General features: G+C 41.5%; 1 protein-coding gene across 1 annotated transcript; it reads left to right on the top strand.

The window, feature by feature from the left end:
- Positions 1–6: 6 nt before the first annotated feature.
- On the top strand, positions 7–26,802 carry BEND4 (BEN domain containing 4). Its single transcript, XM_008585942.1, is given in 5 exon segments — positions 7–22; positions 7,731–8,297; positions 20,382–20,473; positions 26,037–26,303; positions 26,305–26,802. Coding segments are annotated over 4 exon segments (990 nt in total). The 5' UTR covers positions 7–22; positions 7,731–7,738; the 3' UTR covers positions 26,377–26,802.
- Positions 26,803–27,026: the final 224 nt, after the last annotated feature.

The raw sequence follows: 27,026 nt of genomic DNA, 5'->3' as shown, positions 1-27,026 counted from the left end.
CCCAGCCTGGAGCTCAGCGCAGGTACCAACTCTTGGGCGCAACTTTCCTGGGCGGGAGGGGAGGGGACCGGGAGGGAGAGGCCGGGGACCGCCGACACCCTCCCGCGCGGAGTCCCGGCGGAGGAGAGTAGGGCCTGGGGTCAGAGCGCACGCCGGAGGCCTCTGCGTCCGCCCCACGCGCGGCCCGCAACTTCTGGAGGAGTCCCGGCGCCGCGGCGTCCCGGGCTTACGACGGCGCGCGCGCCTAACAGGTGGCGCCACGGCTCGTATCCCGAGCCCGGCAGGCGCGGCGGCCCGCATTGCTCGGACGGGAACCGGACGCCCAGGAGCGACCGCGGAGGCCGCTCGGGAGAAGCTGGAGCTGCCCAGACGGCTCCGCGCGGACGCCCTCCCTTCACCCTCCGCTGCTTCACTTTTTCCGTCCACTTCTTCCCTTTCCCTCCGTCCTCCATTTGCTTTTCCTGCTCCTTGTCCCCACTTCTTTGCCTCTGGGGCTCTTTTTCTCCACCTCTTTGATGCGCTCTCCCGCTGTCGCGGTCCGCTCCGGCTGCCTCCCGGGCTCGGTGTTTCTCTTCCTCTTATGTGCGCGTGTGTTCGTCGTGCGCGCGCTGTCCCTGTCGCTCTCACTGCCCCTCTTTCTCCACCCACCCCATAGTCCGCCTTGGGTGTTAGACACCGGGCCCCTCCGTACCAGCCACGCGGTGGACTTGGTGGGGGGGAGGGGACGTCTCGCCCTTCCCCCAGCCCCGAGAGCCCGGGACATTTCGATCCCTCCGCCTACATCGTCGTCCCCCTCCCTCCTGTCCATGGAACACCGACTGTCCCTTCCCCAGCATCTCGGCCCGAGTCCCGCAGAAGTGGCGCGTGGGTGCGCCCACCCCAGGGTCCGAGACTCCTCCTTTCCGCAGTGGGCCGGCGGCCCCCGGGGACGGCCAGCTCACACGGGGAGGGAGGTGGGCTGGTGGAGAGGCCACAGCCTGGGGCCGGCGCCCAAGGGCGCTCTCCGCTCGCTGGGGGCGCGCAGCCACGGTTATCATCAGCTCCCGAGAACTAAAAGTTCCTGCTCGGGCCTTATGTCGCACTTTGGAGTCCCCCAAATTCTGTGTACCAGTGAATCTAAGACTTTTTTTCGTAATGAAAACAGGAGAGCATTGTCTCTCGATGAGTTATAGATGCCTATGCTAATGTTCTGTTGTTTGTCAATATTTTGACACATGAAGGATTGGTTTTGAGAAAGAAAATCTAATTACAGATTACTTGTTCTTTCACATCCCTCACTGATTTGGAAATGTTTGACGGTTCTGAGTGGGGTTATGTGGGCTTCCTTATTGTTTGCGGGGTGTGTGTTTTTGGTTTTTTTGTTTGTTTCTTTTCAGTTGCTCTCGGCCCAATATTCCTTGGTGTTTTTATGCTCATTGTTAGGCTACTCACCCATTTCCATTTTCCTCCCATTTTTCCTGTTTTTCCTTCCTGCTGAGGTTCGTATTTTTTCTGTCTGGGTTTGAGATCTTATTTTCTCTTTTACTACTGCTTGTTCATGCCCGTGTTTATCACACAGCTCAGTTTTTTATTTCCCCATTTTCCGTATTTTGCTTACTCCTTTGCATAATCTCAGTTCCACCATGTTCGTTGGAGGTTTTTCCTCCTCTCTATCTGCCCAGTTCAGTCTTGGATCTTCTCTTGCTCGTTTTCTCCTTTCAGTCTTTGCTGACTGCCTTGTCAATCTCTCACTTTCCTTCATACCCTGTAAATCTGCCTCCTCTCATGGCCATTTGTACCCATAGTTTTAACCTTGCTTTTCCCTGATCTATTTCCTGTGTTAGTTCTTTTTTTCTGCACCAATCACTTGCTATCCTTCCATGATTCCTACTCTGGCAGTTTGTTGCTTTCATTCATGTGGAGGGCTTTTTTGCCCTTCTCACCTTGTTCTAAATGTTCTCTTTCGGTGTTTCTTCTAATGTCCTATTTAATTTATTGTGTCTCTGGTGTCCCAAAGTGGAAATCATAACATCACTGAATCTAAAGGAATGAAAAGGGGCTTTTTTGATGCCCTACGAACTTCCCTGTATTTCCTTTTATTCTCAAGGCTGCCTTTTTTCAGAGAGGTCATGAAGAGGGGTAAGCTTGAGGGCCTGATGCCTAGTATTTATTGGAAAGATGGGTTTCTTCTGTGTAGTGAGGAAAATGGTCTGGGGGCAGGGGGAAAAAGCCATAGAATTAGACATCATGGATTGTGGCCATAAAATTAACTATTGACGGACAACGCCATCTCTTAACAGAGATAGTGATGTGAGTGACCATCAGAGGGACAGCTACCTGAAGAGCTGATTGGCTCTTTGAGGAACTAGTGGTTCCACTTTGAACCAATGAGCATGTGTGCGCAGACCTCTGGCCAGTTAAGCATTCTGGGGGTGGGGTAAGGGGTGCTTTGCCTGTTGCACCCTCACAGAAGCATAATTGCAGTAACTCAGGCCACCTAGTAAACGGAAAATAGTCAAAACATTTCAGTTTGGTGAAATGAGTCAAGGATAGAAGAGTAAATGCAGTGAAAAGATGAAAGGGTTGAAGTAGGTCTTATTTGCCATTAAGGGCCATAAACCACTGAGAAGAGGAATATGTGATTAAAAATAGATTTTTTTCAAAAATCTCATGAAGAGTATAATTTTCCTTAAACGGGGTAATACACCATGGTTTTAAAAGCATATTTTTCCTCTGTGGGAGGCTTAGAGTTAAAACCCACGTACATCTTGATATGCAGCCTAAATTTGGCATCAGGAAATGGGAAATTGCATCTTTAAGCAGAGTACAATCAAAAATGAATTACAATAAATCCTATATAATTGCATAGGTCATTCTCTTTAATGAGATTTTATTAACCTGACTGTCAAGCTTTTGAGTCAGGCAGATATTTTATCTTCTTCAACTGATAAAAGTGTCAGCTATAAACCACCATATAAATATTCATAAATCTACACATCTGCGGCAGCCTATCAGCATCATTCTTTTGGACATTAAAAGCATTCTAATTACTTTCTGTCTAGCAGAGCTGAAATGCTGCCTGTTATAGTATGTGCTTGGCAGGCATGATTGCTTTTGTTTGCCATCACAAATAGCAGCATCCTATTTTATATACCGATGGTCCAGAAAATATTCAGGGATTGACTGAGCAGGATGAATATGAGGAAGCACCATCTGGTTTTGATAGCACCAAGTATATTAACTCATCTGTTAATTTTTGACACATCATTGATTTATTTATTTAGAAAAATTGCATCCTGTTTTGCTGTGTTGATGTTTGCCATTATGAAAAAAAATTGGATAGCATTGTTTTTAAAAGACATAGTTCATTGATTTAAGGCAAGGGTGATGTATCCAAAGATGCTTTCATTTTCTGACTTCTATTTTCTATGCCATGAAGTCTTCTTAAAAAGAAGTTAAATTAATGTCTTAAGGAAATTGTCTATTTCGAACTAGTTGGAAATCCTTTTGGTAGACACAATGTGTGGATATGATAGTAGGTCACTAAAAAAATTCCTCCTTCTGCATTTTTAATATTAATACATTTCACCCTTCGCTGGGCTAAAATCAAAAGGTTACCACTAATCTTGACTACTGTGATCTCCTTCATAGAAATGGAATTCTCTTGGGAATCTGCTGTGATGGGCAAATTCCATTTAAGGCTTTACTTACAAAGAAGAGACGTTAAAGTAGGGAGACTATGTTTGATTGCCTACTTCCCATCCCTCTTCCTATTCACTTATCAGATTTAGGATGAATTAAACCACTTAAATTTAGAAGAATTTCAAGAAATGAATTTTTTTAATTAAAAAAATAATCATGGGTTTAGATTTTGGAATTAGGCTAGGCACAAGTGGCAGCATGCTCCCAACAGGCTACACAATAAAGCAAAATAAATTACAGAGAAGTGGTCATTTTAGAATGCTTTGTGATTGTGACTTATTAACATTTTATGGTGTTTAATTTGGAGAGTTAGGGAAAAAGTAGAGTTTTAAAGCCCCTTTGCAAACTGTTGACTTTGTACTTCCCTGCCATTACGTGAATGTAGTATTCCATGATTAAAGAAAAAAAAAAAAAACAGTTAAAAAAATCAAAATACATGTTCACACTTTGCTCAATTAAGAATCATGGATCAGTAGCCATTCAATTGTGTTCATATGAAAACAGAATTTTTCTGCATTTCTTAGCGATAATGGGCATTGCACAGTACTTGCATTTCTAATTATATTCTGTCTAGAAAACTGAAGTATTGCTGGCTGCAATATGTATTAAGTGGAAAGATTTGCAGTTTTCCACCAAGTGTAATAGTAATATTTTTCATCACACTTTTCCATGTATCAATGTAAAATACTATTCAAATATTTCAAGGCATTGAAAAGAGGAAAAATTCAACTTTAAGGGTTATAATTGCTATTTTTGTATATATCAATTCTGAGAACAAATTCAGAATGAAGCATTTACAAAACTGCAGGCAAGAACTATTTTGTGATTGTAGTTATTCTTTCATATTCTGAGTGCACTTTAATAGATTATCTTCATAATGTAGTATATTACATAATGATTTTTTCTCAGCATGTTATGAGTTTATCCTTCAATTAAGAAAACAAATCACACTTGTCCCTAAGTCAGATTTCTTTCCCTTAAAATCTATGCCCTAATGTGATTTATCAATATGATTAAAACTACTGAGTGTTTTGTAGGACACTGAACAAATATATTTGAGTGGTTCTTTCTAAGCAATCTATTTTAGCCTTTCCTTTCATATTTTGTCCCTTTCATCAAGGTTATGTTAAAGGAGTATAGGCTGTAAATCAATTGGGACTATGCTGATTAAAATGCAAACAGTAAATACAACTGCAGGTCTAGAATGGGATTATAGGATTAAAATGAATGAAAACTGCCGTTGGGCTTGAATTGAAAATTCCCAATCAATATCATCCTTTGATTTTACTAATAAGAAAGAAATCAGGAAGTAAAAAAATGAGAGCACGACACTTTCAACCTCTGCACCTGTATGGTTCAGCTGTTTATTTTCTCGTTTATTTGGTTTGGGTCATTATAAAGAAGTGGCACCCAAATATTTGTGGGACTCAGGACAAGAGTACAAATGCAGGCCCACATACCATAGATCAAATAATGAAAAAGTATAAATCAACCTAACAAACTGTTAAATAAAGTATGTTCTATCCACCTACCTTGACAAATACACCTTTGTAATGGCCAGGTTTGACTTTGGAATTTTTGGCCAACCCATAGCCTTCTCTTATCACTCCCAGCTCTATGTTTCACTAGAAGTGCATTAGTCTGTTTCTGTTGCTTATAACAAAACATCTGGAACTGGGTAATTTGTGAGACAATAAACTTTATTGCTTACACTTTCAGAGGCTGGGAAGTCTGAAGTCTGGGAACACATGTGGTGAGGGCCTTCTTTGATGGTGGCTTTACAGCCACACAGGGTTTTGCATTGCAAAATGACAGAAGCACTCCTTCTGCTTTTAAAGCCCTTAGAACCATGACCATGACCACCATTGACTCATCAACTTATTAATCCATTTACTAGGGCATGGTCCTCACAATCTAATCACCTCTTCAAGGCCCTACCGTTCAATTATAGTAGGATTTCCCACCCTCCTAACACTGACACAGTGGGGGTTAAGTTTCTAATACATGGACTTTGGGGGGGACACATTCAATCCACAGCACATACACATGTATGGATACCCCAGTCCAAACTTCCAAGTGCTGGCACCATGGCCTGTCTTTGGGGGAATGGCTCAGGGAAAAGACCAGCACAGGCCCTCAGAGCAGTTCAAGTAGGGAATTCCTGGATCTTGGGTACCTTACCATGGGAGAGTATCAGCTGGAGGAGGAGGGTTGGGGCAGGGGTCCTCTTGCCTGGGTCTAAAGGTGGTACTGCTCCTAAGAGTAAGGATGTGCTGGCCCAAGAAGAAAATAGTCCTGTGGACTCTCAGTCTGCCTAGGGTGGTCATGCCACCACCATCCCAGCCAAAGTTAATCTGAAAATGCTGTAAACCAAGATGCTCTGTGTATTTACAAGAACCCCTGCTGTGTATTCTCTAAGTATTTTTTGAGGCCCTGTGCTGGCCCTCACATCCCAGTACAGTTTATGCTCCTCTCATGAACAGAAGAGATCTGGCCTCTGTGTTCTGACTTGTAATTTTTCAGTGGAATTCTGGAATGGTAGCACTGTATAGATTTGGGAGATGTGAGAGATGCTTCCTGTGTGCCAGGCTGTGGGCTTTCTTATGTATTCTTATTAAATAGTTGAAAAAGGACACTTGGATCCTCTCCCCACAATAGTGTAGTTACTTCAGGAATACTAAGAAAAGAGAACATAGGCAGCATTAAGCACTGCATGGAAGTTTCCAGAAGTGTGGTGTCATTGATCATACATCCTGGATTTTCTAGAGGATTTCTTACTGCAGCTATTCTGGCTTATTGTCCCCATAGAAGCCCTTGAGTATCTCACCATTTTTTATTTTAAGAGGTTTTTTCCTCCCCAGTGGGGGAAAAAATGCAACTAATCAGTGTTTTCAGAGAGAGAGAGCAAGTAGTTATATTTCTCTTATAAACAATAGTTATTGGCATCTAAAATGTCCCATATTTCATTTGTTGCCATCATTCTGGGTAAGAGAGGGAGGAAATACGAGGATTCCTCATACCACTATGTAAGCCTGAGAAGTATTCCTCTCTGTATGTGTAATGGCCCGTTCTAGGTGGTAACAGGAAAGACAGGGATCTACCTCATGACATTTACACTTAGGGTGCATGCTCACAACCCTTAGACTCACAATGTTATGTCATATTTTCACCATCTGGGGTGTTTTTTTTCTTTGTTTTTGCTGTGAGTTGATTGCTTTCTTGTTTGCTTTTTGCTTGTCACTGCTTGATAATTAATATGCTTTAGAATTCATGTATGTAGGCTAACTGCACACATGCCATGTGCCATTTTAGGAGATTTAGACAGTCTAATGCAAAAGGCTCTAAGAAGAGGCACTGTTGATTTTCCAGTGATACTGACATAGGTCCCCCTAAACATTGGCCTTGACAGGCAATCCAAGTTAGCGGATAAATTAAAGGAAGAAATAGCGAGCACAGATGTTGGATCACACGTACAGTTTTGTTTTGTGCTCATCCTTTGCTTTATAAAAGGTAAAACTCTTTGTTTTACTTTAGATTTCTAGTGAGCTCTTCAGAAGGACTTATCTTTCTTCTCCAGTTTGCATCTGGGAGCTACGTACTCTCGGCAGGGATTGTATCAGCTGATTAATAGCAAGGGCATGAGGGCACTCCAGAAATAGAAGTAATGATTGCTTTAAGCCCTCCTATCAATGAGGAACGAGTCTGCAGTGGCTGGCTGGATTCATCAGAGTCAGGATATTAATGAAGTCAAAGGTGTGATGGTTAAAGCCACAGAGAGGGAACTCTCTGGTGCCCAAAGTTGCAGTGCAGCCATTTCCTAGAGTAAGGGACTGGGGGTGAGCCATCAAACACCCCACTAGTCGCAGAACAGCAAAACAACAGGAAGCCATGTGTCCTATTAATAGTGGATTCACCGTGTCATCTTGGTTTACAACAGAGTAGAAATGCATATTTTTAACATATTTGAAGGTTAAACTCAAAATTAAGGACTTTACTTATCCCTTGCCTTTAGCTTTGGAATCACTGATGTGTCTTTTTATTTGTTTCAGAGAGTCGTATGATCTTGGATGCCTTTGCCCAGCAGTGCAGTCGCGTTCTTAGCCTCTTGAATTGTGGAGGAAAACTTCTAAACTCCAACCATTCTCAATCCATGATTTCTTGCGTAAAGCAGGAAGGTTCGAATTATAATGAAAGACAAGAGCAGTGTCACATTGGCAAAGGGGTCCACAGTCAGACCTCAGACAGTGTAGACATAGAGATGCAATATATGCAAAGGAAACAACAAACTTCTGCCTTTTTGAGGGTTTTCACTGATTCCCTACAAAATTACCTGCTCTCGGGGAGCTTTCCGACTCCAAACACCTCGTCGGTCAGTGAGTATGGCCACCTGGCCGACGTGGATCCTCTATCAACTTCCCCCGTGCATACACTAGGTGGCTGGACCTCCCCAGCAACATCCGAATCCCATGGTCACCCATCCTCTTCTACACTACCAGAGGAGGAAGAGGAGGAGGAGGAGGAAGGCTACTGTCCTCGGTGCCAAGAGCTGGAGCAGGAGGTTATTTCCCTGCAACAAGAAAATGAAGAGCTGAGAAGGAAATTAGAGAGCATCCCAGGTATCCAGCTGTGTTACTTGCAAGACAACTGCAACTCGTTCCTTTCAGTTGTCTGTCTCTGTGTCTGTGTATATGTGTATATTGATGTGTGCATTTTTCCTTTTGCCCAGTAATATAGAAAAGTTGGAAAACAGGCATGCATAAGGGGTCCTTAGCCTGCCCAGTGCCAAAAAGAATTTTCAGGATGAACCACTAGCCTGTCTTGTTCATGTCTAGCTACAGTGTTCTTGGGTAGAGGTATGAAGACCATAGTCCTGTTAAAAGAGGTCTCTATCGATACAAAAGTAATTCCCAGATGTGATGCATTGACATTGAAGTAAGTCAAGTGTTGGATGCGTCATTTTCTTCAAAAAGCAGTCCCTTTCCTTTAAAATGTGTTTTGTGTTTTTAGAGGCTTTGATACGTGCAGTTTATTAATCAACAATATAAATTAAAATGAAATGATCCTTTCAGAAGCAGGACTCGAATAGTAGTAATGTACAAATGAAATGGTCTCTTCTGTTCCACTAATTTCCCCTATCTTTCTTGTTAAGTTTCAACAGGTAGTCTCTTTTTAGCATGCAAACTTCCCCTTAAAGTTAATAAGAAACTGTAAACTAAAACTAGTAGGTCAAAGACGGAACAGTAAATAAGCTGGCCCCAAACTATTTGTGCCCTTGACTAAACATGAGGCATTTCCTGTGTCTCAGAGACACTCGATTTTCAGAATAGTAAAGTCATCTTTATAGCAACACCTTGTCTGGTTTGCTAAGTCATTTTCACTATTTAGAAAAGTATTGATTACACTGTTATTTTTTAATTTATTTCTGCATGCCTGTGGCTTACAAAAGACACTGAGATCATTAGAGCAGTATCTTCAGACTTTTTTAATCATGCAACCCATTGATAAAAAATTTTTGAACATATACCTATCACTCTACACATTTATTGGTTAATTACATACATATACTACTATACTAATATATCAAAATAAAACATACATATAAATTTAAAAACTTTAAGGCTGATACAGATATATAAATAGAAGTTATGTTTTTTTTCCTCAGTATCTTTGCACTGTCCAGTTAGGCACCTGATCTAGAAAGAAGGAAACGTTAAAGTTACCCACTTGTTTATTAGTAACATAGCAGGCAAAAACAAGTGTTAAGAATTGCCAAATCAGAAATTAATCTTAGGGCCGGCCCGGTGGCGCACTGGATAGTGCGCCGCTTGGGAAGCGCGGCGGCGCTCCCGCCCGAGGGTTCGGATCCCACATACAGACCGGTTCCCGCTCACTGGCTGAGTGAGGCACGGGAGCAACACCCAGGGTTGCAATCCCGTTGCCGGTCCCCGGTCCGGTACGGGGGCAACACTGAGGGTTGCGATCCGTTGCCGGACACGGAAAAAGACAAAAGACAAAAAAAAAAAAAAAAAAAGAAATTAATCTTTTCCCCATTCTTTCATTTCAGAGAATTCCCCAAATAGAGCTGAGGTTTGGTTTAACATTTTGGAATTAGATTAAGTGCATTTGTCTTATGGAGGAGAAGCAAAAGGTGACATAAATCCATTGTATTTTTGCACTTGAGCCCTGGGGTTAGAAGCAGAGTCATGGTGTTTTCCCAAACCAGGCAGGTACTGACTGCAGGAGAGTCACTGAGTAGAACCCGGAAGAATGTAGTGGAACCAGAGTGCTACTGTGGTTTCCCCGGGTTAGAGAGATATGGTTGCAGCCGACATACTGTGGGATTTTACAACTATCACATCTCTGTAAATCGTGGTCAGTTCCCTATGGGTTTACTTCAAAAGGGGAGTGGGTGGTATTTTCTGTTCTTACTCCTACTTCTTTTTCACTGGGGGGAGAAAATAGTGTCCTAGAGATCACTCAACTGTGGAGACTTACACCAGCCTTTTGGAACCACAACCAAAGGAGCCCAGCTTCTGATCTCATCAGAGTGCAAGGACAGGTGACACAGATATCCAGAGTATTTTGTGTAGTTCCTTTTATTTGGCAAGCTGTATGTCACGTGTCCTAAGCAAATTTGGGGTGCAGTTCACCTCCCATTTCCTGAACCTGTTCCAGATCAGGTGCCTGTGTCAGGGGTCACTCATTGTTGGCCTGCCACTAGTCATTGTCTTGCTATACTTCCCAGAAAGACAGAAATGCTGCAGTTTCTTGAGCCCTCATGATGGTCTGACATTGCATGACATGGATTAAAATTGGGCTTATGGCCACTACTGTTACTTTCAACATTGCCTCCCTGTTGACGATTCCCTCCATGAACTTGAACCAACAGCCATTTCACCTGAAGAAATGTGATTGCCTCAAATAATACATAGCAAACCCAACAATATGGATGAAAAGCCAGTTTATCAATTATTACTAGAAAAGAAATAGTGTAAAATGAAGGAAATATTAGCTTCTTTGTGATTATTTATCACATGTGCTCATTCCCTAGAGACACCTTAATACTGCGTCACTTGGAGATGACAACTTGATCAAAGAGAGATATCACTGCCCTCTTGTCCTCAACTCTCAACCCCCATCTTTGACTAAACGACAAACCAGCCTGGGTAATCACCTAAGAATCCACTCTTCACCCTATTAGCTGTGTGTTTGGGGAGGAGAAAATTGTTATTTTTAGACACCCATTTGAAGAAAAGTGCAGTAAGTAGCATGCTGGTATTGCATATACCAAGAGTATTTTGTCAGGCAGTAACTCTCCTATATAACTTGGGATATATTCTCCTAAGCACTGTGCATGCTTCTCAGTGGTCCCAGTAGGTCCCTATTGTCCTAGAGGCCAGTACATTTCCACGGAAGGACCTGAGGCTTTCTTCTAGTAGAATCTCTCTGGTGTTGTGGGATCACTTTTTTATAGCCAAGCAGAATGAATGAGTACAAGAAGGTAGCACTCAGTGGTTGGAGGACAAAGGAGAGAAGATGGGGCGCCCGCCACAGGTCAGAGCCCATGCAGCAATCCTCAGTCACTTCTCTGCCTCTCCAGAGGAGTGCTCTTGGGGAACTCTGAGATTCCTGTCTCATTTGTTTATTTTTTTGAAAAAAAGCCTTCATACCTGGGGAAGTAGCTCTTGAAGTGAGAGTTAAAAGAAATGAGTCTATCAGTCTATTAGGAAAAATGATTTCACTTGGGCAGCTATGAAAGGGGAAAAGGAAGGTGTTAGACCTTACCAAGAAGAAAGAGGTTGGGGAGAGGCATTATTTCTGGCACCACCTGATGAGAGGGCAGTGTTACTGTATTATTTTAAAAATATTCAACACAGTCTTATCGATTATCAGCTACATGCACGCCAGCGGCTTCTAGGAAGTACTAACTTTTCAGAGTTAGTTGCAGATGTACACAGTTCAATGTTTTATCCCAAGGAAATAGCATTAGCACATTTTCTTTTGTGTTAGATCATCACACTAGAAATTAGAAAGTCTGTTAAAAAGTTAAATTTTTTTAAATGCAAGTGAAAATAGGTTAAGAGAAAACAAGCCATGAAAAGATATTTGGATAAGGTATGCGAAGGACTGAGGTTTATTAAAAGAAGCAAAAAGGTAGGTGGAACCTCACAATGAAGGGACATCAAGTTAGAGTAGTCACATTTATTTAGAGAGCATACAGTCAGCTCTAAGGTAAGAGAACTCATAAGGGGGGAATGGATAGGAAATACCGTATTTCATCTAATCTGAGACGCTTTTGAATGTAAGACACACCAATTTTTATATTCCACTAAGAAAAACAATACAAATCGTAACTGCACATTGTAATTATGTTTGAACACAAAGACCACAGATATTAAAATATGAAAAACTGTGGGTCTTAGAATCCTAAAATGTGATAATCTTTTAAAACTTCCTAAATAAAGTAATTATGACACATTAAAAATACCTTGAAATTCCTAAGTGCCAAATATAGGGAAGATATATTTATCGCTGACATTGTTTTAAGTAAATTTGATTGTATATTTTTAAGGTATACTACATGATGTTACAAATACACATAGTAAAAAAATTATTATAGTGAAGCAAATTAATATATCCATCATCTCATATAGTTACCTCCTTTTTTTTTTGTAGCAAGAACACCTAATAATCTGTTCATTTAGACTGAATCTCAAATACAGCACAGCTTTATTACCTGTTCTCATGTTGTTTGCGGATCTCTAGACTTGTTCACCCTGCGTATCTGCTGCTTCATATCCTCTGACCTACATCTCCCCATTTCTTCCCGTCCGCCCCCAGTCTCTGGTAACCACTGTTTTATTCTCTATCTCTGTATATTTGAATTTTTTTTTTTAATTCCACATATATGTGAGATCATGCAATATTTTTCTTTCTGTCTGGTTTATTTCACTTACCATAATGTCCATCAGGCTCATCCTTTTTTGAGGTCTAAATAATATTCCTCTGTGTGTGTGTGTATGTGTGTACGTGTACATGTACACATACCTACATACATCACATTTTCATATCCATTCATCCATTGATGGAGACTTAGGTGGTTTCCTATCTTGGCTATTGTGAATAATGATGCAGTGAACGTGGGAGTGCATACATCTTTACAAGGTGGTTATTTCATTTCCTTTGGGTATATGCCCAGAAGGAGGATTGCTGGATCATATGGTAATTCTATTTTTATTATGTATTTATTTTTTGTTTGTTTTTGTTTTCTTTTTTTGGCAGCTGACCAGGATAAGGATCAAACCTTGGACCTTGGTATTATCAGCACCATGTGATAGTTTCATTTTTAATTTCTTCAGAAACCTCCGTATGGTTTTCTATAATTAGCTGTACCAATCTACATTCCCACCAATATTGTACATTGTACCAGAGTTCCCTTTTCTTTATACCCTCACCAACCTTTGTCATCTTTTCACTTTTTGATATTAGTCATGCTAACAGTTGTGAAGTGGTATTTCATAGGGTTTTGGTTTGCATTTCCCTGATGATTAATGATGTTAAGCATTTTTTTATATACCTGTTGGTCATTTTTATGTCTTACTTGAAGAAATGTCTGTTCAAGTCTTTTACCCATTTTTTGGTTGGGTTGTTTTTCCACTATTGAGTTATGAGTTCTTTATATATTTTGGATATTAACCCCTGTCAGATATATGGTTTATAAATATTTTTTCCCAGTCCATAGGCTGCTGTTGATTGTGTTGATTGTTTCCTTTGCTGCACAGAAGCTTTTTAGTTCAATGTGATCCCATTTATTTATTTTTGCTTTTGTGGCCTAAGTTTTTGGTGTGATATCCAAAAAGTGTCCACAAACTTTTCCCCTTCAGTTCTCTTCTAGGAGATTTATAGTTTCTGGTGTTACATTTAGGTCTTTTATGCATTTTGAGTTGATTTTTGTGTATGGTCTAATTTCATTCTTTTGCATGTGGAAATTCAGTTTTTCCAGCACTAATTATTGAAGAGTATTGTTGATATTTATAGGACCTTCTACTTTCTAAAAAGCACATTTATGATTATCTCAGTTTATCCTCATAACTCCAAGGGGCCATAACAAATATTAATATCATTCCCATTTTACAGACAAGGAGGTTGAGAGCTGGACAGGCGAGGTCAGCTGTCGACCTAGAATTATAAACCAGGCCTTCTGACTCCATATCTGGTTTGTTACCCCCTTCACCCTCAAAATACAGCCAATTCTCATTATTTGTAGTAGTAATGTTCTATAAAGTCATTGTGAACACTGAATAAGTGGATATTGAAGCATTACTCCCAGGGGAAATACAGAGCTAGGTTCCTGAGAGCCTCTGCTCACGACATTTGTGTTAACTGATTAATACATAACCTTGTTTTATGTGTGTGTTTAAACAGACCTTATTTAGTGTTTATTGTTGGTTAATTCACATGGAACTCACAGCTGACAGCATTATAACTCATGGCTGAATGAAGCTTATCTAACACACATTTTCTCTGTGAGGCACATCGCAGTCTTCTTGCACTTGGGAACATAGACAACACTGCAGCACTATGATTGGGGCCATTTTAAATAGTAAAGTCACCAACAAAAAGCACAAAAATACAGAAAAACTCAGCACTAAAGAGACCATGATGAGGACGCTTGGGGACAGTAGGAAAGCAGAAACGAGAAGGCAGAGCTTTACCTTGTCCTGTCTCAGCTGGGAACACGTGCATGTAGGTGACTTGAATGTTTCAGTGCTCTGCACATGCCTGCGAATGACTGAAAGCACCACCACGAATACTGATTTGGGGGTTGTAGATACATTTTAGCAAGTAAGCAAGTTTGTAAATAGGGAATCATGAATAATGAGGGTCTACTGTCCTAACTCAAGAGGCTACAAGCTAGAGAACTACCCTTGGATTATACAGTTCTGATCCTACTAGTACACCCTGCTCATTTTCTAAGTGAGAAACTTAAAAAGCAACAAACCAATAATGTCCATTTTTGGATAACAGAAATTATGCCAAAGCAAAGATCCCTTAGAATAGATGCAGCGTAGACGTGCTACTACCCTCCTATGTGCTCGCCACTTCCAGCCTTCAAAATATCCACCAGGGCCTGTGGAGAAAGGCTCGGGTAGACTAGACTTCTCATCCTGAGAGACTCATTGATCTTACTTCAAGTTGGGACTCTGAGGTGAATGAAAAGAACTAAATATATTCTGAGTAAAAAATTAGAGTGAACAATAGGAACAGAGAGGAATAAAGAATTAAGTTCGTCTGCTTAGAATCTGGTAAAGTCATCCCAGCTCTTGGCTATAGCTGTAAGTGACATGCAGGGAAACGGAGCAGTGTGAGGTTAAGAGAGTGGACTTGGAGTTAAACCTGGGTTTGAATTTGTGCTCCTTCTGTGTTTTTTGGCAAATCACTTAGTCATTCTGAGTCTCAGTTTTCTCTTCTGTAAAGTGAGGTTGAAAATATTATAGGAATGTTGGGGCTGGCCCGGTGGCGCACTGGATAAGTGCGCCGCTTGGGAAGCGCGGCGGCGCTCCCGCCCGAGGGTTCGGATCCCACATACAGACCGGTTCCCGCTCACTGGCTGAGCGAGGCACGGGAGCGACACCGAGGGTTGCAGTCCCGTTGCCGGTCCCGGTCCGGTACGGGGGCAACACTGAGGGTTGCGATCCGTTGCCGGACACGGAAAAAGACAAAAGACAAAAAAGAAAAGAAAAGAAAAGAAAATATTATAGGAATGTTGAAAGTATTAAATTCAATCAGTAGCAATTGAATGCCTACTAGGTTTTCCAGTGAGCACTCGATAAATGGCAACTTTAAGAAAAAGATAGGGAAACGGTTCTGTGCCTAGCAATGCAGAAATATTAAGCAGTTTTCCTAGGTTACAAGTAGTGTTCTTACCTTGTAAAAAGGTCACCATTCAGTGAGTTACCCGCCTAGGTTAGGAACCTCAGATCCATCTCTAACTCCTCTCCCCCACTTGCAGTCTGTCTACACTCCTCTGGATCCCACCTGTTACATACCCATCAATTTGGATCCCTCTTCTCTCTCCCTGCTGCTTTCATCTGGGCCCGTCTCATAACTCGAACTGTTTTAAGAGCTGCTTGATTTCTCTCCCAGACTCCAGTCTCTCCCCCTGCCAGCCCCAGGTCAACCACTGCTGAAGAGCCTCTGAGGGCATCACACAGTCTGTGGAGTAAATTTCAGCACTCTAAGTATGGCACACAAGGACCTTGACACCTGGATCTTTTCCTGTTCAGTTTTGGAGGAAACTGTCCACCATACAAGTGCTCCAGCCCACTGGACAATTTTTGATTCTGAGCAGCCAGATGCTTTTATGCCTCTGGTCTTTCTTTACTCCTGTTATTCCTTCCACTCTAAGTACGTACTCTCCTTTTCCCCCCTTGAGAAACTCCTCGTCCTTCTGTACCCACAGTTTCCTCTGCAACAAACTCAGTTCCCAGGCAAAAGTAACCACTTTCCATAATACCTCATGCATGCTTCTTTTCAAAGTCGTTGTCATTGGAAGTTTCCACTCTGTGTGTCCGTGTCTCCTGATGTCCCTATATGAAGAGAGGCAGGCCATGTCAGGTCCTTGAGGCAGAGACTAAGTCGAAGTCATCTCTGTATCCCCAGTTCCTAGCCCACTGTCAGGCATGTTGTACCATGTACATATGTTAATTGAATTGAATTAAGCAAACAGGACACTGTCATTATCAAAAGTATAACTGTGCATCTGTAGGCTGAGTAATACTTAAAGCTCATTGTTCATTTCTAGATATTTACAGTTCAGGAGCTTATACTTTACAGAGTCAATGTGACTAGGATACTCAAAGATGATTAAGCACATAGATGGTTGTCAGAGGACTTCCCTATAAAATTGTATGTGACATATTTCAAGATGTTTTAAGTCTTTAAAAACAACTACATAGCAAGGTAGATTAAATAATGCTTGGGAAATGAGAAGAGAAACTCTGATCGAGATTTTAATGCAATAATCTGCAATGAAAATTAGAAACTAGGGACCCAAGTACCCTTAATATGGGCAAAACCAGAATTGGGGCAGGTTTTCTTGGAAGAAGAGCCTTACATAATAGCTGCTCAGTACAGCAGCCAAGATGGCACAGTCAACAGTCAGTCAGGTGGCCTCTATGAAGAATTTACTAGATTCCTGTTGCAATAGCTTACATTAGACAATACTAATTGGCTGCCTTCTGCTTTACATATATTATTTCAGCTAATCCTCACAGTAACTGTATGCAGTAGGTAATTATCCCAGTTTTACAGGTAAGATAACAAAGGCTCAGAGTTTAAGTAACTTGCCCAGGATTGCATAGTTAATAGTGTCAGAGTCAGTATATTAAAAAAAAAAAAAAGTACCCAAGAATGACTTTAAAACTAATTCCCGAACTTTTTGTCAGTAAACTGCTATATACTAGTGTTATCTTAGAATGTCGTAAAGACCCCGTCTGTGTGGATTTAACTAACTTCCCTGACCATGATGTAACAACCATGCAGACTACAGAGGTCTGCATTTTTTTTTAGTGACACATCATCTAGATTTAAAAGTACCTTATGGAATATTTGTAACCTGTTTATCTCAAGTTTTACTGTGATGACACAAAAGATCTTTCTACTTTTTTGTCTTTCCTCCTAGGTATTTTACTCTTTTCAGGATGATCTGATATGCATTTTTAAATACTATTACATGGGGTGGGGGGAATTATAGATTTCAATATCAGGATATGTACTGGGTACATTTTGGGTACCTTTATAGCCTCCCTGCCCTTCAATAGAAGTTTCTGTGTTTTGGGTTCCTCTTTTATTTTCTCATTAAACCTATCAGATTCATCTGGCTTTCTTTTGCAGTATGAACAAGTGAGTGAATGAAAAGTGCTTGATGGGTCTGAGGTGGTAGTTTCTCCATCAGAGAGAGTGACTTGCTTAAAATTCACAATTCGCATAAGGAGGCAATTAGATGTGAAGGCCTCAGGGGCATAACCAGCTCCTTGAGGACCCTGTTGATGGTCTTCTTGCTACTATAAGCCCTGACCTGCCTCCCTCTTCCCTCGGAGGCCAAAGGAGCAACATGGTGGCCTACACAGTGCATAACAGCACATGGAGCACTGGCGGTTGCTCCCATCTGTGAGGGCCATGTCCTAACATGGAAATTCCACATTTGTCCACAGAACAAAGGGACAAGAGGACAAGGGTTCTTCACAATGCCCTTTTCAGTGCCCTGTGCCTCTCCCAGGCAGGCAGCATGGTGTCAGGATAATGTATTTCACCTGCATCTGTAGTTGTTTGTTTTTCTCAGAAAATATTTCACTTGATTCTACAGCTTCTCTGCGTAAATCTAGGCAACTATCCAAAGAACCCCAGTCAAGAATGATGTTCCAGCTCTTTACCAGCAGGGGCACAGTCTGGCCCTGGGCTGGAGAGGGGCCTCTGCCTTGTAAGGATCAGGGGTGGGAGGGCGTCAGGGAGGTGGGTACTCAGAACACCCAGGGCAGTGGCTATTTCAGTTTATTTTAACCATTGGCTAAATATGAGCCCTGTCCACAGCCTTCCTGGGCTTCAGCCTTGTGCCCAGATATCCACATACAGGATCCACTTGCCTTAAATAGAGCCCCCTACAGACAGTAAATGCACATAAAGTTCTGTTTTCTTCCAGCACGTATGAATCAGCTGGCCTTGATCATAGCTAAGCACTGCCGCCTAAATGTTGAGTGTGTAGAGAAAGGGAGAATCATTCTGTAAGCCCTTCCAGGCCTGTGTGATCAACAATGAAGGAGATGGGCAGCTAGGAAGGGAAACAATAGTTGTGTAGGCATTTTTCAAACACCTTCTGAATTACTGTAAAATTATGTTTACATACACCATAGAAATTTTTTACAGTGCTGGTTTTTATAAGGATGACAAAGGATAAAGGTAATAATAATTACCCTAATCCCATGACTAAAATATAATCTTTGCTAATTATTATCATTAACACTTTGGCTTATTTCTTTCCTATCCCTTTTCTATGCACATAATTATTTTTAACAGTGTTGAGGTCATACTGAATATTTGGTTTTGTATGCTGCCTTGTAAGCATTTTTGTGCTTCATTTAAAAATTTTCTCTTAGACATCTTAATGATTGTAAAGTATGGGCAAGGGATCAAAAGAAAAGAAGTTCATTCAAATCCTAATCAGTCAGTGAGTGTTTACAAATTTTACTAACACTTCCCAAGCTAAATCCGAGGTAATGCTTTTTTGCACAAGTCACTTGGCAAAGCAGTGACATGTGTACCTGCTGTTACGTTTTATTCTAACCACGAACTGTGAAGAATGAAGTGCTGTTCTGGATCCTCATACTCAGCCCTTTGTAGAAGAGACTGAGAAACAGAAGTTCAATGAAGTCCCAAAGGTCCCACAGCAAGTGAAAAACCCAAAACTGAAATGCAGCCCTGTCTCCTGTCTCCATTTACCCAGTCTTCTGCTTTTTTCTGGTAATTAATGCCCTGTGCCAGAAGATGAGTTCTTATTCTCTATGGCATTAGTAAAGTAAGTGGAACTCTTAATAGGCTGGTGAAGTTAGGAGCACTTGACAGGTTTTATGAAACTGGTATAGGTTGGCCTCCGTGATGGTTCAGCAAATGGCTCTTCAATTTGAACAAAATGTTCCAATGACAGGTCTGTAAGGATGGTTATTGACGAGAATACTTTTTTGGCAAGAAGAAAAATTTTCTAACCTCCTTCTACTTCCTGTCAATCAGATTCTTCAAAAGGATGTTGATGTAGTTTTTGATTTGTTATGTTACAGTGTGATGTTGCCTGAAAAACTCAGCTATTAGCAGTGGATAAAGATGGTAACTTCTGTTTGCCATCATAAAAAAAAATGGTGAGAAAAAGTAAGAAAGCTCAGTAGTGATACTTTAAAATTGGGGCTTAAGTTAAATATAAGTCTTAAGATGTAGGCATTATTTATACAATAGTAGAAACAATATCATGCTCTATGTTGGGTTAATATCTATTCAGTTTTGTTGTAATTATTATTAGTCTATAAGACTAAGCCTTGAAAAAATAGTGCAGTAGTTAATGAAATACATAACCAAATCTGAATTGGACCAAATCAATTGAGCTTTTTAAGCGAGAGAATGGGACACGTACAGTAAGAACTGTGTGGTCAGGTGTTTTCGTGTTGAGAAGCAAGTCTTAAATTGTATGGGATTCCTGCTTACTGAAGAACTGGGAATGAATCTGTCATTTAAAGTAAGCATTATACTATTGATTAAAAACTAGTGATACATTAGTTTTCGGTACTTTGATTTTAAAAAGCATCTCTGGTGCTAATGCTACATACAACCTGAGTCAAGAAGATAAGGCATATCTCTTCTGCGAGTTGTTCATGATCATTACCATTGACCCAGATTCATCTTGGAGTAAGTTCAACTTGAAAGTTCTCAGTGAATTGTGCTGAGTCTAAAAATTCTCCCAACACTGTAGCATCTGCTCTGTATTTACAAACTGAAATAACTACGGATGTCCAATGAAAGAAGATTCTATCTCCTTTAGAAAGAAAGTCTTTTTTATTTTTTTAGAAGTTTAAACATCTTTTTAGACCTTCAAGTTTTTTATTTTCCTGTTGCGGGATAGCTAATGTGTGATCATTGCAATTTCTTCCACCCAGTGCCCTGCCAGACCGTTTTAGATTATTTGAAGACAGTGCTGCAGCACCACAACCAGCTCCTGATACCGCAGCCCGCTGACCAGCCGACCGAGGTAGGTCTCTAGTGAAAGAGAGACGTTGTTCTATTGGAATTCCCTTAAAAGTAGGCCTCTTGATAACTTACTAATATATACCAGAACAGATTGACTGCCAAAGTAAGCTTTTGCCTGTCTGAAGTTTGAGTCTCTTACCTGTAAATATCTTACCTGTAATATTCTGTGGAGAAAGATCATGTATGTATTTAGCTTACAAAAATTCAACTCTATGCTGAGGGGGAAAAGAAGGAAGAAATAGCAATTTAAACAGCACTGGCAGTTCTTCCACTACTGTGTTGACACAGAGAGGACCTGAAGTGGGAGACATCAACCTGTCATTCCCTCAGGCAGAGCCAGTATTCCAGAACGTCCCTTGCTCTGGGCATGTCCCATGCTGAGTAGAATTCTCCAATGTCTAAATAGGTATTTTCCAGATGTCAGGGCCCCAAAGCAAGTCATTTGCTTCCTCTGTACCTCAGTGGAAGAAACTGCAGTCTGCCAATGTGTAGGGAAATGCTCTGTTTTGATAGTAATGGTTATCAGTTTAAATATGATACGATTTTACAAGATAGTCAAGGTTCAGTTTTGAGTATATGTTACTTTCATTTTACAGACTTCAGAACCAGAGGCCATTCCTATGAGTGTCAAACACACTCAAGTCTTCCCCACCCTAAAAATGAGCCTTCCTTTGATTCTCCCTCGCTTTGCCACTTAATGTTTTTGTCCTTCCATCATCCCGAAACATCCTCCATGAGCACTTTGACTGTAGACCATGACATAGCCTGCTCCTGAAGGTTGGACCCAGGTCTCATGCCATTAGCATCCCTGGTGCCTGTCATAGAAGGCTCTCGATTCATGCTTGCTAAGTGTGACCTCATTTTTTAATAACTAAACACTTACGAGACTGATCTATATTCATTATCTCCTCTCTCTTAGTTCCCATTTGCTCTTGCACCCTGTAACCTGGTCCCACTTCCACAATCTACCAGAATGTTCTGCAAGAGGCCCCTGGTGACTTTCCCAATTGTCTGATCCAGGGGCACCCCAGGCCTGCCCCTCTCCTCCATGCTGTCTCTCACCTTGGCCTAGTGTCAGTCCTCTCTTGTAGTCCCTGTCCTTTTTTATTACAATTTCATGGGTTTTCCATCCACTGTGTCCAGAGGTTCATGCTTTGTCTTCTCTTGCTCTCTGTTGTCTTTCTCCAGTCAGTTAGGTTCCACCTACGACATCTACCACATGTAGGCTAAGTCCCGAATGTGTATGGAGAGCCCCAGTCCCCATGGCTCAACTCCGGGCCAGCATGCCCACCGCGTCCTGACAGCAGGGCGCCCACACGCCCACTCATTACCCATCCTCACTCCTCCCCCAACCCCAGGTAGAAGGTTCTGACATGTCGCTGACGCTTTCCTCATCCTCTTCCTGACATGCCGTAATTCTACAGCCACACTGAATTGTCTCTTCCCTCTGGTTTACTCTTGTCGCTTTTCACCTGGACTGTTGAAGCAGATTCTTTCTTCATTCTCCATGTGGAAAGTTATTTTTCTAAATTACAGATTCAGATTAAATGTTACATGCTTCAAGTCACTCCCTAGAACAAAGCCTCCGTTTCTTAACTTGGCAGTTCTGTCAGACAGAAAGCACATCTGGAAAGTCCACTCCCTCCAAGAAGCTCTCCCTGATGGCCACTGTCCTGCTGTGTGCTCACGTAGCACATTGCTCATAAGTCCAACTCCCATCTAGTACCTTACTTAATAGTAAATGTACACCTGTATCTTCCATTGGGCTGTGAGGCTGTGAAGACATTAATTGAGGGTTATTCATCTTGGTCTTTTCAAAGTGACTCAACAGTATATATAGGTGAGAGTTTAGTAACCTGTTGGTGGCTAATTGAAGAGACTATACAACTGGATTTCCATAAAAAAATAAAAATAGGGGGAATATCTGTATTTTCTCTGGATAGGACTATTGAACTTTGATTACCCATCATCTTCATTATTACTATTCTATTTTTATTGTCACATCAGGTGCATGAGCATTTTCTCATTTTTATTATTTTATTTCTATTAATTATCCTAAAACAGGATTCTAAATCTCATCCATAATTTCATCCAGAGAGCATCCTGAGTTGTGTTGGGTTATAAATTACTTTTTCCCTTTCTTTTGCTTTTTCTTGATGAAAATTACCTCCAAATGGTATTTCTACATTTTATGAGACCAAAAGTTTCTACACTGAGTGGATTGTTTTTAAGGCTTTGAAAAAGCTCCTTTCTTGGATTGTCATCTCCCTAATCACAAGGACCTCCCATCTTAAAACAGACCAATTGTAGGAGTGTAGCCAGCACCATGGGGAGAACCTTGAACTTGGAGGCAGGGTTTTCCAGCCCTGCCCCTTTGAGTTATGAGAACTTGGAAAAGAATTTAACCTCCTTGGTAAAATACAACAGTAATCCTAGATTGCCAGGTGAGCTCACACACCTGAGGGAAACGGTTTTTAAAAACTTGTATAGAGGGCCGGCCCAGTGGCGCACTGGATAGTGCACCGCTTAGGAGGCGCGGCAGCGCTGCCGCCCGAGGGTTCGGATCCCACATACAGACCGGCTCCCGCTCACTGGCTGAGCGAGGCGTGGGAGCAACACCGAGGTTTGCAATCCCGTTGCCGGTCCCTGGTCCGGTACGGGGGCAACACTGAGGGTTGCGATCCGTTGCCGGACACGGAAAAAACAGACAAAAGACAAAAAAAAAAAACTTGTATAGTGTTAAATAAATAGATGGTTTAAAAACTAGCTCCACAGTCTTCCTTTTTTAAAGCTGTCAAATGTACTTACTTGTACACACAAAGCTTACAGATCCTACATAAGAGGATGGTTTTAAATTAAGGATGATGGTAGTCCCCTATCCCGGAAGCCCCTTTTTAATGGTTTCTCACCTTTGTTGCTCTCCTTAAAATTCTTTAACTTTGGGCTGGCCACTTAGCTCAGCTGATTAGAGTGCGGTGTTATAACACCAAGGTCTAAGGGTTTGGATCCCTGCCCCGCCAGCTGCTAAAAAAAAACCCGGAAGCCCCTTTTTAATGGTTTCTCACCTTTGTTGCTCTCCTTAAAATTCTTTAACTTTAGGCTGGCCACTTAGCTCAGCTGATTAGAGTGCGGTGTTATAACACCAAGGTCTAAGGGTTTGGATCCCTGCCCCGCCAGCTGCTAAAAAAAATAAAAAATTCTTTAACCTTGCCGATTTATAGTCCTGAAAACTTTTCCAATGTCCTGGTGCCATAGTGATTAAAAAACAAACAAACTTAATTATAACAATTATTGTGCATCTACTTTGCACCAACCACAGCAGTAGGTGTTATACCACTTCAGTCATTCAACAAGTCTTCATTGCGCCTACTATGTGTCAGGCACTGTATTCAGCATTGAATAAAACAGATAAAGGGGGCTGGTTAAAGCCCTGTGTTAATAACACCAAGATCAAACGTTCAGATTCCCGTACTGGCCAGCTGCCCCACCCCCCCCCAAAAAGGAATAAAACAAAAATCCCAGCCCTCATGTGCTTATCTTCTGGTGGGAGATTGGTGGACTCCTCGCCACAAACCAGCAAGCTGGGATTATTATTAGAGAAGTTGTCACCTGCCTGAGGCTGACCCCAGAGCCCAGCTCTGTAACTGCTCTGGCACCGCTGCCTGTGAGGAGAAAGGATTCCTCTCGTGCACAGTGCTGGGATAAGCACCTCAGGATGGTCATCAATCGCTCTATAAATGGTGACAGTTACTACTAAGGTTCTTCCATGAAAGTACTTTCGACGCAGTAAGCACTTTCGGCACTTAGTGGTTCTGAGCCAGCCAGCCTGGTTCCACCGGCACCAGGCCCACCCAGCTGCCCTGAGGGCTGAGGGGTCACCAGTGATCCCTTTTGAGCCCTGCCCTCCCTATGCGTGGGAAGCAGTGGGTCATTTTCCCTGCTTCCCGCCTCCTCCTCTCAGCCATGCCCTGTTCCTTATCTTTGTGGAAGATACCACCATCTCTCCTCAGAATCATCTCTCTTCCTCAGTCCCCACACCCTGGTTCATGCAGTTGGTTGCCTGCCCTCGCCTTCCCCCTCTTCTGTGACTTTCATTCCCACCTCTCCGTTTGCATCGCCACAGCCTTGATTCTCACCTCCTGCTGCAACCTGGGCCCAAGGAGCCTTTGGCACCTCTGGACTCCACCCATCTTTTGATCATCTCTTGTAAGTGGAGCTGAGGGTTGGCTTATGCTCCCGAATATTCACATCGTAAACCCGTGATAATTTAGTTATTTAGTTCCTTCTGTTTTACAAATGGGGAAACTTGGGTCCAACAAGTTGAAGTAACTTGCTTAAGTTAATCTAATAAGACATGGTTCCAAGTTTAATTTAAACCCAACCTGACTCTAAATTCAGAGCCCAAACCACATGCCTTAACTGCCTCCCTTAAAAAATGAAACAAAGTCACACTATTGCTCGTTCAAGAAAGTATGAATGCTGTAGTGATGTGTTTCCATGTGTATAGGTTATTGACAATTTCCTAGCCAAATCTGGCCGCCTCTTCCTGTTGACTCCTAGGCCATTTACCCTTTCGGTGCTTAACTAAACAGAGCACTTTTTGAAATAAAACCCTATCAGACTGAAACAGTGCCAAATTTATAACCTGTAGTAAATTTGCAGAGTTGTAAAACTGAATGAGTTTTTCCTTCTTTATTTTGTATGCCTTAATTACTGGGGAAGGAGTACATTAAAACTGAGATCGTGGGTTAATTAATTTGTCCTGGACTGTAGAATTTTATGGACAACCAGAACTAAAGTAATGGTTGTGTAGGTGCAGTTGACTAAACATGGCTTATAAATGCTACAGAAATTCCCGTAATTAGTCCCACTGCAGCTATTTAGCCTAGGAATTTTATAGCAGACATAAATTATGAAGGTGAAAAGTAAGAAAAATTTTGAGTTGACATAGTGGCATTTGCAAAAGCTATAATTTGAGGAAACCTGTTTTGCGTTATTATTAATGTTGGGTTTTTTTTTTCAGTTTCCACAATTCTTCCTTTTTTAAATTTGCTTTTTAATGTTGTTTCCACTTTAATGCAGTGGCTATCAGGTGTTGGGTATGTTACATGTAAGCAATACCTTATTAAAATAGACCACCAGCAAATAATATCTAAAAGTACTTAACTGCCAACCAAAAAATGGAGAGACCTGTTTGATCATACTCTTCAAAGTCATTTTGCATATTTTAATAGATTGAAAAGGAAAGTTACAGGTTATATTTAAATAGTGTTCCCTGTCATTGGATCTTGACACATTTTAACCTACCTGTTAAAATGCAAGTTATAAATAGCTCCTCTTTCAAAGGTGTTCATTATACCTCATTGGCTCTTCTTATAAAAAATGCAAATGTAATTTGAAAAGTGCCCATTCTGAGTGTGAGCAATTACTTGTGCTCTTGAGTACCTGGTTCATTGTCAGCATAGCCACTTGGTTACAAAGCATATCTGCCTTTGAAATGGAGATCGCTTCTGCTTCTGGCTGGCTGGCCCTGTAGCTAACGAGAAAATATTTTGCTTTTCCAGGGAAGCAAGCAGCTGTTGAACAACTACCCTGTCTACATAACGAGCAAACAGTGGGACGAGGCTGTAAATTCTTCAAAGAAAGATGGGAGACGTCTCCTTCGATACCTCATCAGATTTGTTTTCACAACCGATGAGCTTAAGTACTCATGCGGCCTTGGGAAAAGGAAAAGGTCAGTGCAGTCAGGAGAGACAGGTCCCGAAAGACGCCCTCTGGATCCAGTTAAAGTAACATGCCTCCGAGGTACTGCATCCTTCCGCTCAGTGTCCACCATCTGTGATCTCATTTCACCGCATTGGCTGTGGCCCCCCCGCACAAGTGTTCAGCCTCACTGTATTTTGATTTCTTTCCGCCAAGACCTTCTAGGTTTCATGTGGCCCATCTACTTGGTATTGAGAAGCTCTTTAAAAAAAATCTTTGTTTGCTTTAGCCTTGTTCTCACTCAGTGATACATAAGCATTGCATAGCACCTCATGTTTCACGCTTTAAAATCAGATTTTCTTTGCAGCTAGAGAAGGCCCCCCTCCAGCAAAGCTGGAGCATAGGGAAATGCACAGAGGAAGGAAGATGTGGAATTTTTTTTAATTGGTAAAATGATATCTAATTTTCCATTTCTAGCCTGTGCCCACATATAGCTATCTTCTCAAGAATCCTTGGTCCAACTCCTTAAATTTATCTAGAATTAGCTTTTTTTAGTGTCTAAAGTATAATTCGCCCAGTAAAACTTTATTCTTTTGGTTAAGAAAAATTTCTGTATTAAAAATACTGTTTGGAGCTGGCCAGTTAAATAAGCTCAGTTGGTTAAAGCGTGATGTTTATAATACCAAGGTCAATGAATAATGGAGACGAAAAAAAGGAAAGAATTACTCAAAGCACCATGAATGAAGCCTAGAGGGACTGCAGCCCATCAGGGGCAGCAGCCCTGATTCAAAATTAGCTTTTCTTTTTAATGTCAAGACAAAGAAGTTTCACAAGAAAAATCGGTTGATTCA

The sequence above is a fragment of the Galeopterus variegatus genome, unplaced genomic scaffold (genome assembly GCF_000696425.1).
Source record: "Galeopterus variegatus unplaced genomic scaffold, G_variegatus-3.0.2 Scaffold3768, whole genome shotgun sequence".
Classification (NCBI taxonomy): Eukaryota; Metazoa; Chordata; class Mammalia; order Dermoptera; family Cynocephalidae; genus Galeopterus; species Galeopterus variegatus.
Note: the sequence above shows the minus strand (reverse complement) of the source record. Positions and strands in the feature narration are given on the sequence as shown.